This window comes from Chaetomium globosum, genomic scaffold, assembly GCF_000143365.1.
Source record: "Chaetomium globosum CBS 148.51 scaffold_4 genomic scaffold, whole genome shotgun sequence".
In the NCBI taxonomy this organism is placed as follows: domain Eukaryota; kingdom Fungi; phylum Ascomycota; class Sordariomycetes; order Sordariales; family Chaetomiaceae; genus Chaetomium; species Chaetomium globosum.
In genome coordinates this window covers 4,558,177-4,571,341 of record NT_165979.1, presented here as the reverse complement: position 1 = coordinate 4,571,341, position 13,165 = coordinate 4,558,177, and the positions used below count along the sequence as shown (strand labels likewise).

The following is a 13,165-nucleotide window of genomic DNA, read 5'->3' as shown; positions in this document are numbered from 1 at the left end:
CACCAGCTCGGCTTGCAGTGGGATCTGTTGCAAATTGACGTCAAAAACGCAGTCTATCTGGCTTGGGCTTGATGATGGTCACTTATTGGTTCCCTGGTAAACTAGCGAAGGAGACCCGAAGGCCTGAACCAAGTAAACAAACAATTTAAGGGGCCGGCGCACGCAGCTTCGCCAGCGCCTCCTCCACCATGCCATCCACATCATACTCCCAAACCCTATGAAAGCGTTGCGTAATCTCGCGACCGAACCTCTCCGGGTTTCTAGCGACTTTCTCGTCGCGCCACTGAAACAAATCACACGCCTCCCTGGTCGCTTGCACCACCCACTGAGTCCGCGAATACCTCACTTCGTTGTATACCTGCAGCGCTCTCTCCAGCAACCCCTTCTTTCCGTCATTCCTTTTTCTTACCTTCTCGTTACCCTTCTCTACATTTTCCTCTCCCTTCTCCTTTCCCCCACCCTCACCATTATGACCCTCCTCATCCCCATCCCCATCACCACCCCCCACCCCTCTCATCATAGCATCCACCGCGGCCAAAACCCCCGCCAACACCAACGCATCCTCGACCCCCATCCCGGCCCCGGCCCCCAGATGCGGTCCCGCCGCATGCGCCGCGTCCCCCGCCACGCACACCCTGCCCCGAGCATAGTAGGGCGCCGGATGCTCCGCCAGGTCAAACAGCCCCCACTTGTCCATCCCGGCGTCCGGCAGCAGGCCCACGATGGCGCGCGCCGTGGCGGTCCAGCGCGAGAAGGCCTGCTCGGCTTCGCGCTTGTGGCCGGGGGTGGTGTGCCGGAGGTGGGGCCAGGGATTTGCAGTGGTGCTCGTGGTGGTGGAGTTGGAGTTGGGGAGTGGGTCGGAGATGACGGCGAGGATGTTGAGGAGCGTGTTGTTGCCGACCGGGTAGGTGATCAGGTGCGCGCCGGGGCCGTTGTACATGAAGCGCGTCGTGGCTTTGGTTTCGCCGAGCGCGGCGATGGCGGCGGGCATGGGGGCGAGCGCTCGGAAGCAGAACTTGTGCGTGTAGGTTAAGTTGTCGGTCGTGGCGGGGATTGGGTCGTCAGGGGATGGGGGCTGGTTTGGTTGCGGTGGGCTCGTCAGGGGAGGGGATAGGAGGAGTTGGCGGACGCGGGAGTGGAGGCCGTCGCAGCCGATGACAACGTCGGTTGTGGCGGTCGTGCCGTCGTTGAAGTGCAGCCGGAGTTTCGATGAGTCGGGGGCCGTGGGCTCGGTGATACTGTCGAGTTGCTTGCCGAAGTGCACGGCGGTAGGGGGGATCAGCTTCGACCACTCCTCGAGGAATGTGCTGCGGAGGCCGCCCTGGAACCCGTCTTTTCCGACGTGCAGCTGGAAGATCAAATCGTTCGTCTCGTACCCGTCTACCCACCGGAAGTAATCCTCGCCGTTGGGGTTAGCCAGACGCTTGAAGGTGGCGAGTATGTCGGGGTTGAGGGCAGCCATGGCACGCTCGGCGTTGGGGCTAAATCCAATGCCCGCGCCAATCTCACGGAAGCCCGTGGAACGCTCGTAGATGGTATACGAGACGTTGCGGGCTTGGAGGCCAAGGGCTAGGTTGACGCCCGTGATACCCCCGCCGATGATGGCGACATGGAGGGGGTCGTCTGAAACCGCTGGAGGCATGTTGTATTTCGGTAATAGCCGGCCGTTGCTATACAAAGAGAGTATCTGACCTTGTAGGCAGCTGCTGATGCGCAATCCCGGACATTCAACAGGGAGAAGAATACGCTGGTGATCTGCCTCAGTGCACGGGAGGGTTGACTCCCTCGCGCAATGCTGACCCCTGAGAACGATTTTTTTTGTTGTTGTCTTATCGACAACGACAAGTTCGTGGTACGGAGAGTGCTTCGGTGCCGAGGTAGGAGTGGGTCGCTCCGTCCTTTCTATTTCGTCTTGGACGTTGGAACGTATGTTGGGCTTGCCGTCGGGTTACGTTGGGGATTGCCGGCCACTTGTCGCGTCTGCATGTCTCACTGGGCGCGATAGCTGCGGCAACACCTACCTAGTAAAGCTTTTTCCTGGCCCCTTCGTCAAGCTCTTCGACGGAAATGCTTATTCTTACAGGCGAATCGAACCACAGTCCAAATCATTTAATTCAAAGCAGCACTTGTATTACTACGCATTTGGCAACATAATTCCCGCGGAAGCTCGAATATCACTTCCTCCCTCTCACTCGTCAAATCAATTAGAAGGCTTGGAACAAATTCGACAGATTCAACCCGGGCATCGACATAATGTCGACGAACGACACTCAGCCGCCTTCCAAAGGCAAGGTCCTGTTAACAGGTAAGGCGGGTATCGTGATGTGCAATGCTTTTAACATGTCACTGACTAGTACGTTTGCTGAGGTGGGACTGGTTTCATTGCTTCGCATGTTCTGGATTGTCTGCTGGACCATGGGTAAGCAAGAGATCATGGATGGGTGCGAAGGAAACAATCACATCCAGAACTGACCACACCCTCCTAGTTTCGACGTTGTCGTAACGGTGAGATCCTGGGAAAAGGCGACACGCATGGTCAACGCTATCGATGAGGCATTGAGACGGCAGCTGTCGGTTACCGTAATCGACGATATGGCAAAAGAGGGCGCATTCGATAAGGTAGCGTGCCGGCATCCCAGAAGAGGGTTCGGCTGACTGACATAAACTAGGTGGTCGTGTCTAGTCCTCCGATCGACTACGTTGTTCACACGGCCTCGCCGTATCGAATGCGTTGGGAAGATCCCAAAAAAGAATGCCTTGATCCAGCCATCAACGGGATAAGCGGCCTCCTCAACTCATTATACCGCTATGCACCTGGTGTCAAACGCGTCGTTTTCACTTCCTCGTCGGCTGCCATGCTCGACCCACCCAACCACCCCAAAGTGTACGACGAGTCCTGTTGGTGTAAAGTTACCTCGCAGGAGGCCATGGACCCAGCAAACACTTATAGGGCCAGCAAGGTAAGGCCCTCTCCGCCCAGAGCAAACATCCTACAAAAACCCTTGACCCCGAAGCTCGCTAACATATCACCGCTTTGATCCATCACAGACATTCGCCGAGCGATACGCCTGGGACTTTTACAAGAGACACCCCGACAAGTTCACCCTCGCCACCATCAACTGCACCTACACCTTCGGCCCGCTCCCGCGCAGCCTGGACAGTCTGGACAACCTAAACACGTCCAACCACCGCATCCGCAACCTCGTGCAGGGCCGCATGCGCGAGGGAATGCCCCCGACGGCGCCCGTCTTTACCTTTGTCGACGTCCGCGACGTGGCGCTGGCCCACGTGCGCGCCATGACGGTCCCCGACGCCGCCGAAAAGCGCTTCTATGTGGTGGGGGGCTTCTTCTCAAACTACTTGATCGCGAGCATTGTTCGGTGCCGGTTTCCGCAGCTGGAGACGCTGCTGCCGCCGGCGGAGAATGTAAAGGATGATTTCCCCGAGGAGCACTGGGCCTTTGATAACTCGCGGTCGAAGGAGGTGTTGGGGCTGGAGTATACTGGGCTGGAGAAGACTGTGGTGGATACGGTCGAGTCCATTTTGGCGTTTAACGGCGCGGGAGGGAAGAGTACAGGCCGGTCTTAGGGACCGGTCTAAGTTGGTTGGTTTATGATCACGATGCAGGCTTGCGCTCTGCTTTCCCTCTCCTGGCTCGTGGTGTTGGTTGGTTTGTCGAGCTGGGCGCCGGGGTGTCCATGCGGAGAAGCCGAGAGATGTCCGTCCAACGAAGGGTTGTTCAAGATTGTAACTCGCGAATTGTGCCCCTGAATCGACGGGCACAGGAAAACAGGCAGATCGGGTTTGGGTCTTGGAGCCGGCCCTCCGAAGGATTCACATGGTCCAAACTTAGACTGACACTCGGGCCTCCCGACTTTTAATCCTTTTCCGAATCCAGCGGTTCCTAAATCGGTAGTTTAGCAGACGACTCGCGACTGTCCCCTTTTGACACTCGGCAGCCTGAAAGATCCCCCCTTGGCACCACCCTGTGGGTTCACCGAGGTGTATTTGTCGTTAGTCACCAATCCAGACAAAGGCCCTTACTCATCCATCGTCCGACCTCGACCACCCATCGCTGTCCGTGATTCGGCCTGGACGAACAAAACAAATGATGCGCTCGACTGACTGGTCGATAGTCAACTCGACTGAAATTCAAGACTGTCAGGAGAAAGGGGAAAGGGGGCTCCACCCCCGCAAAGTCAAACTGCTGGCGTCAAGAACCGTTCTGGAGCTGCCTGAATCCTGCTCCCGGATCGATCCTGGAGATCCGAGCGGATCGGCGGATCAGTAGCCTGCTTTTTATTGCCTGGAGTTGGCCAAACCTGCTGTGCCGTTGTTTGATGTTTCGTTTTCATCTTGGCAGTGGGTGGGACGAATTCGTTATTCTACATACGGTCGTGCAAAACCTCAAAATTCAGACCGTGCCGCAGGGCGGCCCATCGGCGCGACCTGCTGTCGGTGGGCCGTGATCCCGGGTTGCGGGTAAAGGGGAAGGGAAGCTCGGTAGCCATCCTCCTACCATCGTGCATAAACTGTGGTTAGAAATGAGGTGCATGCGGATCGGATGCGGTGTGCGTGTGTGTGGGTGCTTGGGTGCTTGGGTGCTTGCACGCTGGAAGCGATGTCGCGGTGGTGGAGTGGAGTGCCCGGGTGGTCCTGGGAGGGTGGTAATTCGCGGCACAGCCGATGCAAACCTGCATGTTGAGGACTCTTGTTGTTCAGATACTCGAGCCTGGGATGTTTGCTTTCGACATCTTGCAGATGGATCGCGTTGGGAATCCGCCCTAAATCTTAGTGCCTACCCAAAAAAAGAAAGCTTGGTATGTCCTTCGTACATGAAGAATTAAGGGATTTTTGATGCTTTTTACCATAATTCTTCCCAAAAAAAAAAGGAACTGTCGGTGGCGTTTTCTTCGGCCAAATTCCAGGACAGAACCCCCTCGTCATGGATACGACGCTGGTTGCGATGTTGTTCAAGCCAGGGCCTGGGCGAAGGAAAACACCCCGGGATGTCCCATCGGCCCCTGAAAGATCCAGGATTGGGGAACGGTCAGCAGGCACTCGCAAGCTTGGGGGGCAGAGCACAGCGTCGCAGTCATCCTGAAACAAGCTTAGCTGCGTGGAGTGGCTTTTTCATTCCTGCCTGGAAAAGCACCTGCGGGGGCGTTCGAGGGACGCGGGGGACCAACGGGAACCTGGAGGTCCTGGTGTGCGTGGAAGGAGCGCAGAGAGACGGTGAGTAAATTTTTGAATGGGCATGGTATGGCATGGCATGGCATGGCAGCAGGAGCGTTGAGGGGGTGGCAGGTGGGAAGCTTGTTATTGAATTAAGCCTGCCTGGCCCCGCAATTGCTTGCCGGCTCTTCCCCTTCTCTCTGATCTGAACATTTTTGATGGTGATCTGACTTCGTCTTTTTCGTTTCGGTTTGTTTTTGTTCCGAATCTCAGATCGCCCAACGGTCAACCCAAGACGGACGGAATCCCCGCGCTTACACCTGGGGGACCTGGAATCAACCCCCGGCCGTCCCACGGAACCCCCGGCCGAACTCCTCGGAACCGCTGCACGGCACGGGCCCCACCCTGCGCCGCTTGCTGCATTTGGGCGCTCGAAACGGCACAATCACTAACATTGCGGCCAGGGCACACGCATTCTCAGGCATTGTCCTGCAGCTCTGCAAGCGACGAGAGACGATCCGAGCGACCATCACAGTGCAGCATGCGAGAGACCCAAAACCAACCTCACAACGCCATGTCATGACCCCGAGGTGACGGACAGCTCATCGGAAGGGATATTACGACGTTGCAATCATGAGCGACATCCTGGACGATGGCTTGCGGGAGCAGTTGGCCGCCGCCATGCTCGGCTGGGGTGGTGGGGGAGACGGAACGCAGCGCATGTCCAGGGACACGATCGCTTCAGCTGATGACGGCAGCGGTCGGGCAACCCCAAAACCAGCGCCGGCCCCCAACCATCGACAGGGCCAGATCCGGGGGGTGGTAGTGGGTTTGACAGATGAGGAAGACAAAACCAACGACGATATCGACGCCGATTCCGTGGTTGACTCGAGCGACGAATTAAACGGTTGGTCCGACGGCAACACGCATCCGCACACCCACCACACCCAACAAGCGAGACGCCCGGCTGAACAGCCAACAAACCTGGTTGGCCAGAAGGCATTGCCGCCGCTCCCCGTCGAGCAAACTGTCGCTTCAGCACAGCCTGAAATGTCGTGCCGGATTTCACGATTTCCCTTCTCACACCCATGCGAGATGCCCGAGTTGATGCCAGACCACGAGGATACATTTGGAATGGGGCCCAGCCCGTCCGTCTCCGGCCCGGTGACCCCAAGCGTCGCTCCTGACGTCTTCCGTCCGCTAACACAGCTCCTGTCTCCCGACCTCGAGCTTGGACGCCACCTTAACCCCGCTTCCGAGCCCGAAGCGCAAGACAGGATGCGCAAAATGTCCATCAAGTCCATCGAGACGGCCGGATCAGATGGACTGGGTATTATCCAAGAAGAGGACGCGAACACGGACGGCGTGTCGCTCCTGACGCCCACGGAGGTGTCATATGGCAACAGCACCGCTGACGGCGGTGACAGGCCGCTGTTCCTCACAGTGGACGGCGGCGGTCACTGTCGGAGCGTTAGTTCTTTGGGAAGCGGCAGTTCGGGCGAGTGGCGGCCCAGCCACGCGAATTCCGCTGTACGAAAGTCCATCAACCTTTTTTCACGGATGCGCAACAGTAGTCGTGTCGAGGATCCGGCCCTGGAAAAGCGATCGTTGACTCCCATGCAACTTACTACCCCGCCGCGGGGGCAGAGCTATCCCGATGATGAGGCGTCTACACCAGACGCGACCACGCCCATTTCGCCTTTACCTATGACCCCCCGGACCGAGGCCAGCTCAACCAGCAAGTTCTTCCAGCGCATGCCATGGCTAGGAGACTCGCAGGCAAAGAAGTCCGAAGTGGTCTTCGGTGTGGATCTGAAGGAAAGCATCCGCGTAGCGCCCATGAAGATTAGGATATCTCACAAGGGACGGAGCACGTCGCATCGGACGTTTCCAATCTCGGTACACAAATGTTGTGAATTTATTCGCCGCGCAGGTTTGTCACCCCATCTTTTCACATATCTAACCAAAACAACACAACTAACTGGCGTGTTAGGCGGCACGGACACCAACATCTTTTCTTCTCCCGGAAACCTGTACAATGTCACCAACCTGCAGGCCATATTCAGCACGCCACCAACCTTTGGCGAGCAGTTCTATTTTGAGGGGAGCGACTACACGGTCCACGATGCGGCGCGCCTCATTCTGGTGTACCTCGAGGCATTGCCCAAGCCGCTCATTTCCCCTTCAGTCGTCAAATCCTGGATCCTGCTTGCGCGACAAGAAGGTGCCATCGAGCCGCCGTGCCCGCGCATCGAAACGGGCCTCGACTTCTGGACCGAAGCACTCAACCGATTGCCGACGGCCAACCGCAACTTGACCAAGCACCTCCTCACGCTGTTCGCCGAGGTGCTGCTCGCTGCTACGGGGGCGATTACCGAGGCTGATGCGAGACACTTGGCGGCGGCCGTGTCGCGGGCCATGTTCCATCACGATGCGGACGGTGTCAGCCTGGAGAGCAAGGGGAAAGACCCGAAGAAGAAGCCCACCCGAAGAAACGTGCAGCCGACGCTGGCACTGGCGTTTTTGATCAAGAAGCGTGGCGAGTATGCCGTATCGCTCAGCGAGGCGGCAAAGAGTGACGCGGCGAAGAGGGACTCCAAAATGTTCCTACCAACCACCAAGGAGATGATGGAGTGGAAGGGGATAAGCCAGTAAGCGTGTGGGGACGATGGACGGAGCAAATCGCGTTGAGATACCCCTTTTCTTTGTCGATTCTCTGTGTTCTCTGCGTTCTGCTGTTTCTTGCGGTCTGTTGGCGGTTTTTTCTCTGCTCTGTTGGTGGGTGTAGCTTGGGTGGCATCTCTCTGGCGTTTTTCTTTTCCGTCGTACATGATTGTTTGTTCGTATTACACATTTTGGGAGGTAATGATCTGCGCATACGGGAGGGGAAAAGGGGTAGCTGGCATTGGGGTTATGATTTTGGGGAGCGCCATGTTCTAGTACGTATCGTAATTAAGCTTTGGATATCAATGTGAAGGGATTTTGGGCCCTGACTCTGTCGTTCTGTTTCTTTTACACTGCTATGCGACGTCAGGATTCGACGATGGTCGGTCACATGCACCACCCCTGTGAGGAGAGAGAACAACAGTACAACCAGAGGATAGTGATGAGGTGAAGAGATGAGCTACGATATGAACATCTACTCCTGCTTATACTCTCCCTTCACCACGCGCTCGCATACCGATTTGAGTGTTTCGCCCGCCCACTCAAAATCTTCCAGTTCCAGATAGACCTGGGCGCTGAGCCGAGCCCACCAGCGACCGCCATAGATGTACAGCGCGATAAACGTATTGTGGTCGTCCAGCAACTTCCGCAACATCCAGTGTGTGATGGTTCCGGCGTCACTCTGTGGGAAGGACGGCAGTGATGCCAGCTCGCCCTCCAACGCCTTGCCGTCCTCGGGCTGCACCGCTAGCGGCAGGGCCACGTTCACCATAGAGCATCTCGTCAAGCTCTGGCTAGCATTGTCCATCACCTCAGTGCCCAGAATCTCGGCCACCCGCTTGCCCCCTTCCCTTGCCAGCGCCGTCAGCGCGTCCCGGATCCGCGCCTCCCCGCCCAGCACCTCCTCCCGCCACTTGATACTCTCCTTCACGCAGAGATACGGCGAGTTGTCGAGGGTACCGACGAACTCGAACGCCGTGACGAACTCGGACTTGTTCGACGGCGGCAGCGGGTTGGGCCTCTTCACCCCCGCGCTCGAAACAAACCCGTGCGACGTCGGCACCGTCGACCGGATCATGCCCTGGTTGCGTAGCGGCACGTAGAACACGGCACACCCCCGCGGCACATGCAGCCACTTGTGACAGTTGCTCACAAAGAAATCCGGATCGACCTTGCCCAAATCAATATCCACCATCCCCACCCCCTGCGCGCCATCGATCAACGACAACAACCCCCTCTCCCGACACGCCGCCGTCACCGCCTCAAACGGAAACCGCACCCCGGGCAACGACGACACCACATCAAACACGCACACCCGCGGCCGCTTCCCCTCCTCCACCGCCGCCTCCACCGCGCCCACCAACCGCGCCACCACCTCGGCATCCTCGCACGGGTACCCCAGCGGGATACACCGGCCCGCGACTTTCCCCGCGCGGTCCTCCACCACGTAGTCGACCGTCTTGGCGCACCCGCCGTACAGCGTGTCGAAGTACAGGATCTCGTCGCGCCCGTCGGCGTGCCAGGCGAGGTTGCGCAGCACCGTGTTGACGCCCCAAAGGTTGGCGTTGGAAACGAAGACGACAGGTCGAAGGGGGGGATCGTTGACGTAAGCTGGTCGATGGCGGACGCGGGAGCCCGTCGAGGAGGGATGGGGTAGTCGTACCCGGATGGAAGCGGTCCGGGGCCGGATTCCGCGGAGGGAACTGGTAGTGCCGGAAGGAGGGTTTGGAATGGGGCGGGGGATCGTACCGAATGAGCCTGGGTGGGGGGTGTGAGTTCTAGGCGGTGTGTGCCAGGCGAGAGAAGGAGTTATGACTTACCGTGGTTGAGGTTGCGGTAAGAGGGTTCAAAGAGGAATTGTTCATCTCTTAGGGCGTGGCCAAAGGCGACGGGGCCGCTGAGCTTGCTTTCGGCTTGGCTGGCGTCGCCATCGGCTTGGGCCTTGGCCCGCAAAGGGAGCTCAACTTGTGTGGGGGCCATGGGATCGTGAAGTTGTGAATGCGATAGTGGATTTCAATGTTGAGAGGTATGTTAATGACATGTCTATCCATGAGTCTCACCTTCTTATACAAATATAACGACTACTGACCCAGTCACCCCTTCCTCGAGGCCCCGCCCGTGAGGTAGGGTTGTCCCGATTCCAGCCATTTAGCCATGTGTGCCAAGAGGGTACCGACCGCGAGCCAGATCCGCGATGGACGCCTGTCCCGAAAAGGGCGCGGCTTCGGAACGACAAGGGCGGAAGCATTCACAAGGCCCCGGCCAACCGCGACATGCCGAGTCGAATGCAGAGCTTCGGGATGGCGCCATTAAAATACGAAGCGAAGGCTTCTTAGCCCAGAACCGCGGGCCATGTTACACGGCTGTTGAATCCGACTAAATCTGATTTGGGATGCCGAGAGTCTGTCTGACCAGTGACACTTTAAAGAATCAAAAGTCGCCGTTGGGCGGGCCCTCGTTGACTCACGACGAGCCTTTTTTCAGCACCGAAATCCTCTCCTCCAACCAACCCTTATAAGCCGCAAACATGCCCACCGACTTCCACAACGTGCAGAACCTCACCAACTTCTCATACCTCTCCAGCAACACATCCCCCTCCCCAACCCCATCACCGCTACCCCCCTCCCCCAGATCCTTCACCGCCCGCGCCAGCTTCGTCTCGCACACCAGACACAAATACGGCGGCTGGCGCAAATCCTCCGCCATGCCCGCCGTCCCCTGCATGACGCACGCGTAGTAGGAGCAGTGGTCCAGGCACAGACAGTGGCCCAGCTCGTGGGCGACGGTGCGCACTATCCGCGCCAGCCACATGCCCGTCGGGCTGTGGTTCGGTCCGGGGGTGCCGAGACCGGCCCCGGATGACGCGGGTCATGGGGGTGTTGTGGTTCCTGGGGGGGTTGTGGTGGTGATGGTTGCGGGGCGGTGAGTTTGCGTCGCTTCGGGTTGCTGCTGCTGCTGCTGCTGCTGCTGCTGCTGCTGCTGGTCGTGGAGGCTGAGCCCCCGGGTTCGTGATCCTCCTCACCATCCCTGCACAGGCGCTGCACGTAGGCGTCGCAGTGCGAGAAGGGCCAGGTATGTTCGCGGTCGATCCCGGTCGGCTCGTCCAGCAGCGGGTGGTAGCGGGCCGACGAGACGACGGCGACGCGGCTGTTGCCGTACGCCCGCCCGCAGCAGAAGTCGTCGTCGTCGTCCTCGTACAAGTCGTGGTCGGTCAGCAGGACCAGCGCGTACGCGTCCGAGGGCAGCGCTTCGATGGCCGCGTCCAGCATGTCATTGAGGTTGAGCTGTCGCGGGTAGGTCTCATCCGGGCAGGGCCGCGTGGTGATGCGCGTGACGTTGTCCCCGAGCTGTAGGCCGATATATTGCGGCGGCTGCTTGGGGTTGGGCTTGGATTTGCCCTCGGTCCAGGGGACGAAGCTCGCCATGTTTGGTAGGGTGCGGACGGGGATTGGGTGGTAGAAGGCCTCGAGGTAATTGCGGATGTATTTGGCCTTGGGGGCATCACATCCTTCCTTTAGAGGCGCCTGTAGCACAAACGGGAGGGTCCATCTGTTGAGCGTGCGGGAGAAGGCCGTGCCCGAGGGAATATTTGGCGTTGGGACGACATATACAGTCTTCCGCTCTGGCGTGAAAGGGTTCCTGAGCTTCTCCATGGTCCATGACCGTAAACTCTGAGGTGGTTCTTTTGGGTCGATAGCCAGGCAGTCATCAGGCAACACGAGGGGGCCGGGAAATAGTGATTCTAGAAGGAGATGGTCTGATGTGTTTCCTGATGCCCGGCCCGATGCCGTCGTCGCTGCCTTTCTTTTGGCCAGCGACGGTCGAGCAAACCCAATCTCGGCTGCATGAGGGGAAACATCAAGGTGGAGGGTCTCGTGCTGACAAGACGGCATGGTGATCTGGAGGAGTTTCCAAGATGTGGTTTTGTGTGAGTGAAGAAACACAAAACGGGCGGGAATTGGAGATCAGGATTCTCCAAATTGTCATGTCAATAAACAACAAAACACCCCGTGCTTATCACCAGGCAGCAGCGGCACTTGGCACACCCCTTCGCTGTTCAGGGGTCAGGGGCAGGGTTAGGGTCACAATTAGGAGATCTGCACATTGATCAACATTTGTTCAACAACATGTTGTGATGCAGATAATGATTTAAGGGACCGCAGATTTTGTTTTAGCAAAGTACTTTGGCCAAGTGGCTGGGGTCTACGCAGCCGGACTGGTCCTTAGACTCCCCACTGAACCCATATGTTTGAGCCGAAGTGAATTCAGCCAGAAATGTTGGAAATGTTGAGAGCAAGCTGAGGGGCGGCCTGGGGCTTTATATCACGATTCGAGGCCGCCGAGCCCAACTGAAAGTGGTTTCAAAGAATACTGAAACAATTCCCGGGTTTGGGCCAGCCAGGCCGCCCCGATCCCGACAGAGCAATACTAGGGCCAGGTGTTGGGCCCTGGCCGCGGCCGACCACGCCGCAACCCCAGACACGAAAACTACCCAACCATTCAGCGGTGTAATGTTTGGAACTTGGGATGGCCTTCGTTTAACCATACACGGCATGCTTCATACACAGCCGGGAGCGGCCAAGCGGTGTGGGCTGGGTCCCAGGGGCTACCCCGTAAGGCGACAACTAGCTGACATTCACCATCCACTGTTAACAATCCAACAAGCTCACTCCAAATCTTCTCCCATCAAAGTCCAGCTTTCAACGCAATAGTAATTCCATTATGGCAACCCGTCGGCACCACGCCTGGCCGCGATCCGCCGGCATTGCCGGGGATGGGGCACCTCACTCCTCCAGGGAGAACCATGGTGGGCGGCATCAGGCTCCGCCCCCTAATACCGAGCACGACGACCCTCGTCTTCACTTTGCCACGAGATTCTGGGGCCGCCGCCGCTACTCAGATTCCGTGTCAGAGCTGCCGCAACATGCGCCGACTTCACCAACCCTCCGAGACCTCGACCGCCAGACCAGCAGCAGCAATCACGGCCGTTATGCGCCACGAGACGACCGCGAGATACCTCCGACGCCGACCTCGGCCCGTAGTCTCCAGTTCCCACATCGGCCACCGCCGTCGTCACAACAATACCAACAACAGCAACAGCACCAATACGGACATGAACGCTCCCACCATCACCATTACCGCCACCACAGCGTGGCTTCAACTCCCCACACCACCTCCCTCCGCTACTCCCCGGCGCCCTCACCCACAACAAGAACACCACACGCCTACACCCTCTCTCCTCACAACCCCCTCTCTCCCCACCACCGCCAACCCACCCCCAACCCCTTCTTAAGAAGAACAAACACCCAACCGGTCTCCCCCCTTT

The 13,165-nt window shown here is 58.1% G+C and overlaps 5 protein-coding genes across 5 annotated transcripts; 2 read left to right on the top strand and 3 right to left on the bottom strand.

Annotated features, from left to right (window-relative positions):
• Positions 1-145: 145 nt before the first annotated feature.
• CHGG_05206 (uncharacterized protein) lies at positions 146-1,642 on the bottom strand (the record flags this gene model as incomplete). Its single annotated transcript, XM_001224419.1, has 1 exon — positions 146-1,642. The coding sequence occupies one exon, from the start codon at positions 1,640-1,642 to the stop codon at positions 146-148; it is 1,497 nt and encodes a 498-aa protein (XP_001224420.1).
• Positions 1,643-2,253: 611 nt separating this feature from the next.
• CHGG_05205 (uncharacterized protein) lies at positions 2,254-3,588 on the top strand (the record flags this gene model as incomplete). The annotated part of the gene is made up of 5 exons (XM_001224418.1): positions 2,254-2,305; positions 2,368-2,419; positions 2,487-2,505; positions 2,670-2,960; positions 3,049-3,588. 5 exons carry the CDS (start codon positions 2,254-2,256, stop codon positions 3,586-3,588), a joined length of 954 nt encoding a protein of 317 aa, XP_001224419.1.
• Positions 3,589-5,808: 2,220 nt separating this feature from the next.
• Positions 5,809-7,830, top strand: CHGG_05204 (uncharacterized protein; the record flags this gene model as incomplete). The annotated part of the gene is made up of 2 exons (XM_001224417.1): positions 5,809-7,108; positions 7,169-7,830. The coding sequence occupies 2 exons, from the start codon at positions 5,809-5,811 to the stop codon at positions 7,828-7,830; spliced, it is 1,962 nt and encodes a 653-aa protein (XP_001224418.1).
• Positions 7,831-8,314: 484 nt separating this feature from the next.
• CHGG_05203 (uncharacterized protein) lies at positions 8,315-9,819 on the bottom strand (the record flags this gene model as incomplete). Its single annotated transcript, XM_001224416.1, has 2 exons — positions 8,315-9,597; positions 9,660-9,819. 2 exons carry the CDS (start codon positions 9,817-9,819, stop codon positions 8,315-8,317), a joined length of 1,443 nt encoding a protein of 480 aa, XP_001224417.1.
• An 812-nt stretch (positions 9,820-10,631) lies between these two features.
• On the bottom strand, positions 10,632-11,732 carry CHGG_05202 (uncharacterized protein; the record flags this gene model as incomplete). The annotated part of the gene is made up of 1 exon (XM_001224415.1): positions 10,632-11,732. One exon carries the CDS (start codon positions 11,730-11,732, stop codon positions 10,632-10,634), a length of 1,101 nt encoding a protein of 366 aa, XP_001224416.1.
• Between the last annotated feature and the right edge of the window lie 1,433 nt (positions 11,733-13,165).